This window comes from Medicago sativa, chromosome 3, assembly GCF_051527215.1.
Source record: "Medicago sativa cultivar Bolivia chromosome 3, Bolivia_mono, whole genome shotgun sequence".
NCBI classification, from domain to species: Eukaryota; Viridiplantae; Streptophyta; class Magnoliopsida; order Fabales; family Fabaceae; genus Medicago; species Medicago sativa.
The window spans coordinates 64,470,887-64,483,921 of record NC_140751.1 but is presented as its reverse complement, the minus strand read 5'-3'; the positions used below and the strand labels follow the sequence as shown (position 1 = coordinate 64,483,921).

The 13,035-nt window shown below is 33.6% G+C and overlaps 1 protein-coding gene across 1 annotated transcript; it reads left to right on the top strand.

Annotated features, from left to right (window-relative positions):
- Nucleotides 1-718: 718 nt before the first annotated feature.
- On the top strand, nt 719-6,386 carry LOC146939146 (LOB domain-containing protein 12-like). The gene is made up of 2 exons (XM_085752925.1): nt 719-942; nt 5,994-6,386. Exons 1-2 carry the CDS (start codon nt 784-786, stop codon nt 6,363-6,365), a joined length of 531 nt encoding a protein of 176 aa, XP_085609051.1. The 5' UTR covers nt 719-783; the 3' UTR covers nt 6,366-6,386.
- Nucleotides 6,387-13,035: the final 6,649 nt, after the last annotated feature.

Sequence of the window (13,035 nt, the reverse complement as noted above, 5' to 3'; positions counted from 1 at the left end):
TCGTATTCATCTTCATCATCTTCTTGGTCAAGTTATTGCAGCAGACCCCCAACACAAGTTCCAACATTCATCACTTCACATGTAATTTCTCTTCACTGTTTAACTTTATATTGCTCCCTTAATATTATGTTAATGTCTCAAATAACCCTCACTTCAAATTAAAGTTTTTATTTTAGGGTTTTGCTAATAAGTGCTAACCTTAAAAAAATATTTGTCTTAAAAATATAAATCAAACATATGTAAAAGTCATAATTAAAAAGTTTTCGATGTAAAAATTACTATTTTTGGATGCTTAAATAATACTTTAAAGGTACTTGTTAGTATTTTTCTTTATTCAAACCTTCTTTTTTTCAATGGAATATATGAGTTTAATAATTTGAAGTTCCGTCAAAAGTTAATTAAAACTAATTAAAATATAATTTCTATCAAAATTTAAACTTGAAAGTTTCCAAATGACTTTGGTCATTTGATTACATTAACATGTGAAATGTATATTTTATATACTTGTATTGAAGAATACTAGAAGCGGTTTCTAACTAATTTCTTCTTAAAACATCAACGTAATAATAATATATTATTATCAATTCATACTTTACAAGAAGAACATGTGCATGTAGCTTATAATAATATATTACATTAGGCAAGCAAGTTGAAATCTTACTAGCCATATTATAAATACAAATCTTAGGTTCATTCTCCTTAACAATAATAACAACAACATAGTTTCTGCTTCATTTTGGTGTTCTTAATACTCAGATAATTAATCTTTATATCTTTCATCAAATGGGATCAGGTTCCTCACCTTGTGCTTCTTGCAAATTGTTGAGAAGACGTTGCACACAGGAATGTATCTTTGCTCCTTACTTTCCTTCTGATGACCCACGCAAGTTTGCCATTGTTCATAAGGTCTTTGGTGCTAGCAATATCAGCAAAATGCTGCAGGTCTCATCTATATACCTCTCCATCATTCTTATTTTCTTTTTGTCCTTTGAATTTTTGTAAGGGTTAATTTCTTACATATACTATAATATATATGCATGTTTGAAAATGTTATATATGTTATAATATTATACAAGTTATGTAAGCAATAAAATCATATATGTACCTAAGAACTTAAGGTGTTTTGGAATAATTAATTTAGTTTAGTCACAACATGACATGGTAGCAAAGTTTGTATGAGGTATACATTCAATGTTTTAAAACACAGCAATGATAACAAAAGTGTCACAAATCTTAATTAAGGAGAATGATGTTGGAGTCATTCAAAATACTGATGTTGGAGTTCAAATCCTAATCATATACCTTTATTTAAAAACCTACACATTGTTCCAAGTTTCAAGCAAAAAAAACTCTTGGCCATGTGCTAAATTTGAGTCTACATTAAGTAAAGGATTGTGACTGCTAAAATATTTATCTTTACAATATAAATATTTTAATTACTACTATCTTTTTATTGTACTTGAGGGGGAGTCTTGGCGAAACAGTAAAGTTGTTGTCATGTGACAGAAATGTCACAAGTTAAAGTCGAAACAACTTCTTGTGTAAAAAAACTGTAAGACCCGTAAATATTGATAATATAATGTTACTTTATCTACTTTAATTTATGATAAAATAAAAATAAATAATACCTTTAACGATAAATTTAAATTGCTAGTCAAATATTTTAGTGGTTTTTGTCGCGATAGCAATCCATGATAAAATTTTTGGTAAATTTATTGAGAATTTAATTTTCAATCTCTTCAACTAACAGAAATTTTACCGCGCTTAATTTTTAAAACAAACTCTATTTTGTACGAAATTTTTTGTATAGACTCATAAAATTATTTATGATAAATTAATGTAGTAAAAGTAATTTTCTAGTCGTAAGGAAATTATGATAAAACTAAGTCATATAGAATACCCGGATCAAAAATTATGATAAAACTAAGTCATATAGAATACCCGGATCAAAAGTCATTTTACCGACAAAAATGATTTCGAACATTTTGATCAATATCACGTATCATTGTCAACTACGTCCGTTCTTGATGAAAGTTGTAGATATTTTGATGTGATAGTGATATATTTTACTAACAATGTTTTATTACTTGGACAAGAATTTGCCACTTGAGCTAGTTAATTGTGTGTGGTAATTAAGGATTAAGGGTTGGTAGGAATAAATACGTGATCATGTCCATACATACTTCCTTCACACTCTCTCTCTCACGTCTCTCTCCTCTCTCATCTCATATCTCTTCTCTCTTCTCTCTTCTCTCTTCTCTCTTCGTCCCTCTCTCTTCATTCTTCTATCTTTTTGCTTGTGTTATATATCTTTTTGAGAGGCACTCTATGTTATGTGCATGTATCCAAACCAGTGTAATATTTATTCACATAGAACAAACATTTCTCAATGCATCCTCTCCTTTCCACTCTCTTCTTTCTTCCTTCTTCACTCTTCTTTATTCTTCTCTCTCCCTCGTTACTCTTCTATGTTCTTCCATCTTTCTTATTTCTTCTTTCCTCCTCTTCTACAAAAACATTTCTACCTCTATATACATATACACCACAAACCAAAACCATGTCAATTTAAAAGGTTGGATTCTTTTAAGCTTTCACTTTTCTTTCTTGTTCCTTTTGCTTTCGAGTTATTGCTACATATTTCATTTTTGACCTTATCCCTTCTCGGCCATATTCTCACTTCACTTGGTATGTTGTATTTTATGATCCTTCTATATACTTTTCACTAAATTATTAGAAAAAATTCATCCATGATCATGCATATATGTTGTTGTAAACATGGGATCACATGACGTATGCTATCCTATTTCCCCAATTTTAACTACTAAAAAGATGATTGGTATTTTGTCAACCACTTAATTTATAGATCTAATCCAAGATAATAGAGAATAAGTAAATACATGACCATGTATTAATTTTTATAATTTTATCAGTTGATCCTAATTAATAATATCAACTATGTGTTGCTTCACCATCACCAGTGATTTTAAACATTGTTTCATTATTTTTCTATTCTCCAAAAAAATGGGCACACGAATCTTTTCCTCTTTGATATTCACTCTATATTTAGCCTTATACCTTCTTCCCTTTATTTAATCATTGGTAAAATTGATTTTAATTTAAAGGAAAAGAATAAGAAATTAGATGGATGCACTCTCTAAAAACCGATTCCAACTCATTCATACTAGTAATAAAAAGAAGAGTAATGATAAATAAACATCCTTATGTGGCAATACACCCCTTGACATCCACACAAAAATCTGACATGTGGTCATGTAGAGTGTAGACCCCACATAAGCACACTTTCTCTTTCATCCGCTTTTCTCTCTTCCTAGTACATAGGGTGTACAAGGGTGTATGAGAATAAGGGGTGTCTATATAACATTTTCCTAAAAAGAAAGTGTATAGAGCCACTTGAGGATTTGTTGACCGAGTTTTGGATGTCTGGGTGAGTGTCTTTCTTTTTTTATAATTTAATGTTAGTATTTTTGTTAAGGAATGGATTTTGGTAGAGAAAATTTCATCTTTTTGTGAAGGTTATGATTTTAAATAATAATGAAAAAAAGAAGTGGACAAAGTAACAAAAATAATTTTACTATATTTTTATGATTCCTGAAGATGAACCTTGATAATTGTAAGTTTCTTCTTGATGAGAAAAAAATAAAATAATGTCCAGTCTCTCCTTCTCACGGTACACATTTATAGGCTTTAATTTTCATTTTTACTTCTATATTAACCTTGCTAGTGTTGTTCATGAACACTATGAACATTTAGTTCACTTTAGAAGAAGAATAGAGAACATGTAGGACTTTGATTTCTCTTCAAACCATCACTACGAAGAGCATAATCATGTGACTTGTAAAACATAAATATTAAGTAAATTTGGTAGACTTCCTTAAAAATAAAGGGTAATTTAGTAGACTTAAGAGTTATAGTCATGGACTTTAAAAAGGATAATTAGACGCTAAAAATACTATTATATTTAGAATATAAAATTTGAATTTGTTTTATCTATGGGCTGAATTTTTCTCATAGCAACGGTTGTAGAAATATAAATTGGTGTATTATGATATGAGTCCTTTAGAATAAAATGTTTGATTAAATTGTCATTTGACTTAGAAATAATGAAAATATAATGTCCGTGTTGTTGTTGATTAATTTGGGCTGCACGTTTAAAGTTTTAACGACCTTAAAAGAGTTCGAGAAGTGATGTAAAAACAAAAGAGACATCGTCAAACCTTTTTAGAAACAAAATCGTTAAGACTTGTTTAAAACAGGATAACCTTAATTAAAGCTAGAAACTTTTCTTAATCAAGAATTATTCTGAAGTGCTAGTTTATTTTAGAAAAGGAAAACTTCTAATAGTGTTAGCTTTTATCTAAACAAATAAAATAAATAATAATAATAAATCTTAGTCTTGTTCTTAATCTCATGGCCTCTTTCGTAGAAAATTGTCAAGTCGTATTGTATTGCTCTCTTTCAAGTGCAAGTCGTATTTTCTTTCTCTTTCTCAGGTATGATCATCTCTCTCTATCTGCTTCGGTTTCTTTTCCCTTATCTTAAGTGTCGATGTCTTGAACTTTGAGAGATAAGTGAGGTTTGAGTGAGAGTAAACTGAGATTGTGAGAGTTTGATGAAGTGAGTAAGAAGAGAAATTAAAACATTTACTTGGAGGGACTTTCATGACTAAAAGATATCAAAGGGACATGGTCAAATTTGTTTGGATGAAAAGCTAGTCGAGGTAAGGGCACCTATCCACTTTTTAGATATGCTTATACATGCTAAATTAATTGTGTATATTTTCTCCTTTTTCATATGTGCTTTTGTGTAGATTCCAGGCTTAATGAATGAATACATACATGTGATCATTTATACATGAGAAAGATTGTTCATGGTAAAGTTAAGTTGTAACATGTGACTAGAAGTCCATATACCTAGTGAAAATGTTTACGTACATGCATTCATAGTTTACGTGACCACCAGAGAGGAGTCACGAGGTGCACACCGGAGAGGTGGCACGAGGTGCGTTTTTAAAACCACCTTATCCCGTAGTGGATCATCGAGTCTGATAGATGAGTAGATACTCATCTCCTTAGTGGCGTTGCCACAACCCTCTGCGGAGCGGTGATAATTTCCGGAATCATATGCATCGGCATATAGGCATTGCATTAGGAATCGAGTCTTAATATTTTTAATAATCTTAATTTCTACTTGTTTCCATACGTGGGTTAAAATGAGATCTTTAATCCACGTATAATGTTTGCACTATTTATGCGTCATATGTATATTTGTTATTTTCGGAAATGGTGACCCTTTTAGTGGATGTGTGGGCTATATGCCATTAGATTATGTTGATTTCAAAGGAAGCCGAGATACGAGAGCAGAAGATGATGATTCCACCTTCCCATATGAGTGGACTATTTCGTCTTAGGGATTCGACCCAGCCGCATGATAGATCACGTTCACCAACAGACGTATTCGAGACCATTCACATAGTCGATAGGGAGAAATCCTTTAGGATGATGTCAGTTGTGGGTCTAGTACCCACCTTTATGTATTATAGAGTTAAAGATCAATGTAGGAGTCCTTTTAATTTTGAGCAATACTTTTGATAGGAAATTCTCCCTCTGCGTAGGGATGTAATCATGTCTTTTAAATTATTGAATTGTCATACAAAGCTCTATAAAACTCTAGCCTTCATTTTGAAAAGGAACATTTAATATATTTTGTGAATAAAAGTCTGTAACTTGCGTTTAAAAAAGTTTAACAATTTTCTTTCGCTAAAAAAAAAACAGACGCACAGTATTTGGTGCTGAAAAACGGGGCGTTACAAAAACAGGGTAAGATTGCGTATAATACACTAAAATGGTGGGACCCATTCCTGGACCCTGCGTATGCGGGAGCTTTAGTGCACCGGGCTGCCCTTTATTTTTATCTTTTTATTGTACTTTGTTGTGTAAGAAGCATGACTCAATATTGGTATGTTTTGTTTGCAGGAGCTTCCAATCCATCAAAGAGTAGAAGCAGTGAACAGTTTAGTTTTTGAAGCAAATGCAAGAGTGAGAGATCCTGTTTATGGATGTGTTGGAGCCATATCATACCTTCAAAGTCAAGTTTCACAATTACAAATGCAACTTGCAATGGCTCAATCAGAGATTCTTTGCATCCAGATGCAACAAGACTCTACTACGGTTACCAACTCATTACCAACACATGTTGATCAAGATGACAAATTGATGCTACTATCTGACAATAGTAATGGCTATGGAGTTCTTCCACAATATATTAACTTTCCTTCTTCTTCCTCCTCATCTTCCAATGTATTCCAAGATTATGAGCCTCTTAAGAGAGAGACTTTTTGGAATTAATTTGACAACTAATTTCTTCAATGAAAATTTAAACTTTTTTATTTCACTTATGTTGCTCTAATTAGAATAAATTACCTTTTTCTCTTCTTAAAATTTGGTCAAGAGATACGCAAAGTTTAGGTAGAGATTGTTTCAATTAAAGATTGAATTTATGTAGCACTATGTAAGCAGATTTGATATTGCATAAAAATATTGCTAGTTACCTCCGTTCAACCTTAATCGAAATAGAATCTGGGAGGCCTAACTCAATCGACAATGTTAGGTTGGATATTTTCGTACTTATGTGGGTTCGAATATGAGTTCTCTCATTTGTATGTTATGTTTGAATTTTTAGGTGTCATTTGTCATTCCGTCTATGGATAAAAAAAAAATAATCAGCCCAATCATTTTTTGTGTGTCTTTTGTTTATCATATTTTTATTCAACTTTTATGTTTGAACATCCATAATTCTGAAACACCGATTTAACATCTCATTTTCTCTTTATTTCTCTATTCCTATAGCATCACTTTCTTATCACATCTATCACACACTTTCTCTATCTCTGTCACTCATGGTGTCAAATGATGTGGGTGTGCACAAATAATTTTCATTTTTTAAATGACCAACGTAAATAATTAATTGTTAGAATAATATTTTTATCTCTCGTCCGAGTTTGAACTCGACAACTCAAACTCCTTAACCTTTAACGAAAACAATTGAGTTACCCAACCTACGATCAACAAAATAATTTTCGTCACATCACTTTAAAATGTCATTTGATTTCAATCAACTTATGTCTAACGATACTAAATAAAAGTAATCACATTTTTCACTTATTTGTAATTTTGCCACTATTAAAATTAGACATTGTTTAGTTCATAAAAGAAAGAAAGACGAGTTGCTCGCCCCACTAAGTGTGTCGTAAGTAAAGGAGTCATGTGACTCCTCTATTTAGGACAATTACATGTTTGCATGTAGTGAGAGGAGTCACATGCCCCATTGAGTGTGTTGTAAATAGAGGAGTCATGTGGCTCCTCTATTAAAGTGAGTCACTTGTTTGTCAAAATAGATGAGTCACATGTAACGCCCACTTTTTCATAATTAATATTTAAGTGATTTATGGTTTTTATTAGAATAATATGTGAATTATTATATATATATATATATATATATATATATATATATATATATATATATATATATTGGTAGAAGATATGTTAATAATATAAGTATTTTCTTAAGTGGGGGAGAAATATTGTTATTAGTAGAAATAATTAAATTAATAGGGGAAAGAGTAAGTTGTGGTGAGAAGAGCAATTAGGGAAAGAATAAAAGTCTGTAATTGGGAGAGAAAATGAGAACGCGTACAACAGAGAAAAGAAGAGAGAAAGAGGAGAAGTCAGAGAGAACCCTAAAGAACGAAGAACGCGGCTATTGGATTTCAGAAACATAATCTAAGGTAAGGGTGAGACTAACTCTCATCTTAATCTTAATATATATAAATGTTAGACAGTCTGACCTAACCCTAATCCCGCCCTTTTTGGCGGGTCTGAATATTTTTTTATGAAAAAAAGGGTTTTTCAAGGATTCGAACCGGAGGGTTTTTCAAGGATTCGAACCGGGTACCTCTTGGCTACACTTTACAACTCTCCCCACTAAGTCACTTCCTTTTTGATTGAAATATTGTTGCTTCCAAAATTGATATACCACAATACTAAAACATTTTTTTAAAGACGCAAACGCCCTAGCGGTTCCTTTTCTGATAACAATTTCTTTTCATTTTTAATGGTTCCTTTATTGATGGCAGTATTTATTATTATTATTATTATTATTATTATTATTATTATTATTATTATTATTATTATTATTATTATTATTATTATTGTTGTTGTTGTTGTTATTATTTTCTGTCGTTTACCATATAAAAGTTCCTTTTCATATTTCTTCTTATTTCAGTTACCACATAAAAGTTCATTTTCCTTTTCATTTTTATAGAATTAACGGCCCTTGCGGTTAGGATCAGTTTCTTGGTGTATGTTTACTACGTGTTACGATATTTAAAATTGTTGATAATTTGACTGATTCCGATGATAATTTTGTCAGCCTCTTTGTTTCTCATATATTATATTACTTGAAGTTATTTATTCTGACTTTTTATTTGCAAAAATCACTACACTAGATTATAACATTACTTTGATTTCTCCCTCTGACTTTTCAAAAATGTTTACTATTTTCAATTTGTTTATTTTAGTTTTCTTTTAACATGAATGTAATCGAATATGAAGATTGAGAATAAATAAATTCAAAAACACAACCTGGTAATATTATTTGGTAAGAAAAGAAATTTAATAATTTAAATTAGTGTAATTTTTGCATTTTTTGTTGTTGTTTTTTGCAGTCGTTTCATAGGATAGTATTGAATGTACAATCAATATAATATTTATATACAAAACCCGTGCATCGCACGGGTTAGAGTCTAGTTATTAACAAGTTTTGATTCATAGAAGTGATCAATTGTTGTAGGTTTAAGAGATTGGGATTAGGTCAAAATTATTAAAAATGGAAGAATTAAGTGAATTTTGATGTAGTTTGATGTAGACAGATGTTAATTAGTCATAGAACACGTTTAGATGTTGATTGGGGATGAATTAGAGGGCTGGGAGGTGAGAATTCGTGTGCTGAGATGAGAGATGAGAGTTGTGACAGAACCCTGTTCTGTCATCGCTCGCAGCTGCGAGTGATCCTACTCGCAACTACGAGTAACCCCTTAGCTCGCAACTGCGAGCAATGTTGTACGCAACTGCGAGCTTCCCCGTTGAGCTCGCCATTGCGAGTTGTTTAGCTCGCCACTGCGAGTTAGTGCAGTACAGACCTGTTGTTATGCAAAATTGTGTCTTTTCGCCCGTATCTTTGATGAATTAGCTTCTGATGTTTATATTAGTGATGATGCTGCTAATTATGATGTTCCAGTGATGCCGTTTTGATGTAATGAGTTTTTGTGAATTATTTGTTAATTAATTTAACATTAAAAATGAAGATTGTTGCATTTAGAGTCGAGTTGTTGCATAGTCGGCGATGGGGGCTTAATGCCTGACAGGTTCTTATGACCTTAGCGATGGGGGCTTAATGCCCTGGTGGTACCACATGCATGTTGATGTTGTCTAAGTTGTTGTTGATATTGTTGTTGCATTGTAGAGTCATCATAAATTATAATAAATGATGAATGCTGTGATGATGTTGCTGCCTTGTTGTTGTTGTTGCTGTCACAATAATTATAATGATGTAAATGAAGTGAATTAAGATGAATATGCTACCTTTGAATAACTACGAAGTTGTTGGTTACTTAACCTTGTTAAATGATGTTAAATGATGATATTAATGTTAGATATATGATGTTGGTTATCTTTATGAATTATTATTTGTTAATTAATGAATGTGAAATCTCACCCCTTCTGCGTATATGTTGCCTCGACCGTGGGTAATGTGCAGGTAATAAAGACTAGCTGTGTTCGTGAGTAGACTCCTCACATCGTGTCGTCTAGGATGCTCTGATACGTAACGGGATGGGGATTGTCTGATGCTTGTTTTCCTTGTTACGTATTTTATTTAATAAATGTTGAACATTTTATGAAGACTATTTGAGATGTTAAGTTGTGGCCTTTTATGCCAAAGATTTTATGTGACGTTGCGAACTAAATTTCCGTTGCATTTGATTATTGAATTTTATAAAGACAAGTTGCTTAAATAAATAATATTTCCTATTATTATATTTGTTGAAAGTGATGTATTGATGTATGTGATGCTCAGTTATGTTGATAAACTCTGATAATTTTTATGAAATTTTTAAGTTGGGAAAACGGGGCGTTACAATTGGTATCAGAGCCTGGTCGGTCCGTCCGGCCAAGTAGTGAGTCAAGTTGTGTCGTTTTAACAGTTAGGATACCCTTATTGTGTTATTCTAATTGTTGTGTGTTGCGCAGTGAAGAAAACTGGAAGCTGCAAATCTTATCTGTTATAAGAGAACTAGAATGGCTGGAAGATATGATGCTGCGGTGGCTGCTGCCTTGGAAGCTGTGGCCCAAGCTATAGGACAACAACCAAATGCTGGTGCTGGTGTAAATGCTGACGTAAGAATGTTGGAGGCTTTCCTGAGAAATCATCCTCCCACTTTCAAAGGAAGGTACGACCCTGATGGAGCACAGGCATGACTCAAGGAGATTGAGAGGGTGTTCAGGGTTATGCAATGTACTGATGATCAGAAGGTGCGTTTTGGTACGCACATGCTAGCTGAGGAAGCTGATGACTGGTGGGTGAGTCTTTTACCTGAATTAGAGCAAGGTGGTGCAGCTATTACTTGGGCTGTGTTTAGGGGAGAGTTCCTAAACAGATATTTTCCTGAAGATGTTCGCGGAAGGAAAGAGGTCGAGTTCCTTGAGCTGAAGCAAGGAAACATGTCGGTGACAGAGTATGCGGCGAAGTTTGTGGAGCTGGCTCAGTTCTATCCACACTATACTGGAGACAATGCTGAGTTTTCTAAATGTATCAAGTTTGAGAATGGCTTGCGTCCTGATATTAAGCGAGCCATTGGTTACCAACAGATCCGTGACTTTTCTGCGTTGGTAAGCAGGTGCAGAATCTATGAAGATGATTCGAAGGCTCATTATAAGATTATGACTGAGAGGAGGGGTAAGCAACAACATAATCGTGGGAAGCCTTATAGTACTCCAGCTGATAAGGGCAAGCAAAGAGTGAATGATGAGAGAAGGCCTAAGAAGAATGAGACTCCTGCTGGGATTGTTTGTTATAAATGTGGAGAAAAAGGTCACAAGAGTAATGCTTGTGGTGCTACTGAGGTGAGAGGATGCTACCGTTGTGGTGTCAAAGGGCATACAGTTGCAGAATGCAAGCACGATGACACTATTTATTTCAATAGCGGAGGGAAAGGACATATTTCTGCTCAGTGTACTGAACCAAAGAAGGCCCCGGCCAGGGGTAAGGTTTTTGCTTTGACTGGCACTCAGACTGAGAATGAGGATCGTTTGATCAGAGGTACTTGCTATATCAATGACACTCCTTTAGTTGCTATTATTGATACTGGTGCTACACATTGTTTTGTTGCATTTGATTGTGTTTCTAAGTTGGGCCTTGCTATGTCTGATATGAATGGAGAAATGGTTGTCGAAACTCCAGCTAAGGGTTCGGTGACCACTTCTCTCGTCTGTTTATGTTGTCTTCTGTCTATGTTTGATCGTGATTTTGAGATTGATTTAGTATGTCTACCTTTGAGTGGAATGGATGTGATTCTTGGTATGAACTGGTTAGAGTACAACCATGTTCTCATTAATTGTTTTAGTAAGTCGGTGCGTTTCTCTTCTGCTGAAGAGGAAAGTGGAGCGGAGTTTTTGTCTACTAAGCAGCTGAAGCATCTAGAACGCGATGGAATCCTAATGTTTTATTTGATGGCATCCTTATCTTTGGAGAATCAAGCAGTGATCGATAAGTTACAAGTAGTGTGCGATTTCCCTGAAGTTTTTCCTGATGAAATTCCTGATGTGCCACCGGAAAGAGAAGTTGAATTTTCTATTGATCTTGTTCCGGGAACGAAGCCTGTGTCTATGGCACCTTACCGTATGTCAGCTTCTGAGTTGGCTGAGTTGAAGAAACAGTTAGAAGATCTACTTGACAAGAAGTTTATTAGACCAAGTGTTTCACCTTGGGGAGCTCCAGTGTTGCTGGTTAAGAAGAAAGATGGCAGTATGAGGTTGTGTATTGACTATCGACAGTTGAACAAAGTAACTATAAAGAATAGGTATCCACTTCCAATAATTGATGACTTGATGGATCAGTTAGTGGGTGCACGTGTGTTCAGCAAGATTGACTTGAGGTCGGGTTATCACCAGATTAAAGTAAGAGATGAAGATATGCAGAAGACGGCTTTTAGGACGCGATATGGACATTATGAATATAAGGTGATGCCTTTTGGTGTTAGTAATGCACCTGACGTATTTATGGAGTATATGAATTGCATTTTTCATGCATTTTTGGATCGCTTCGTGGTTGTGTTCATTGATGATATTCTGATTTATTCTAAGACAGAGGAAGAACATGCTAAGCATTTGAAGATTGTCTTGCAAGTGCTGAAAGAAAAGAAGTTGTATGCTAAATTGTCTAAGTGTGAGTTCTGGTTGAAGGAAGTAAGTTTTCTTGGCCATGTTGTTTCTGGTAGTGGTATTGCAGTTGATCCATCTAAAGTTGAAGCGGTATCACAATGGGAGACTCCGAAGTCAGTTACAGAGATTAGAAGCTTTTTGGGTTTAGCGGGTTACTACCGAAGACAGTGGCGGAGCCACTCACAACACTGTGAGGGCACCTGCCTGCACAATTTTTTTGGAATATATAATACTATACTTATGTATACTACTACTAAGTGGTAATTTTGAATAGTTGGTTCATGTTTTAGTTGGTTTGTTTAGTAGTAGTGCAGCTCATGACAAATATAACTCAACTCTTTAATTCTTGTCTCTCACAATAACTTGACATGACATATAATTAATTTAAGGATTGTGGTAACAAGTGTTTTTAGAGTACTTGTTAAGGAAACAAAAAATAGTAGGTTGACAATGAAATCAACAATTTTTTGACTTTTAAAAAGTTGAATTCACAACTTTTTACCATTTTCCAATACATTTT

Bases quoted from the DNA above. Each gene is read 5' to 3' on its own strand.
- LOC146939146 (XM_085752925.1), top strand. From the start codon at position 784: ATGGGATCAGGTTCCTCACCTTGTGCTTCTTGCAAATTGTTGAGAAGA. The intron at 943-5,993 runs GTCTCATCTATA...TTTTGTTTGCAG, and splicing joins ATATCAGCAAAATGCTGCAG to GAGCTTCCAATCCATCAAAG.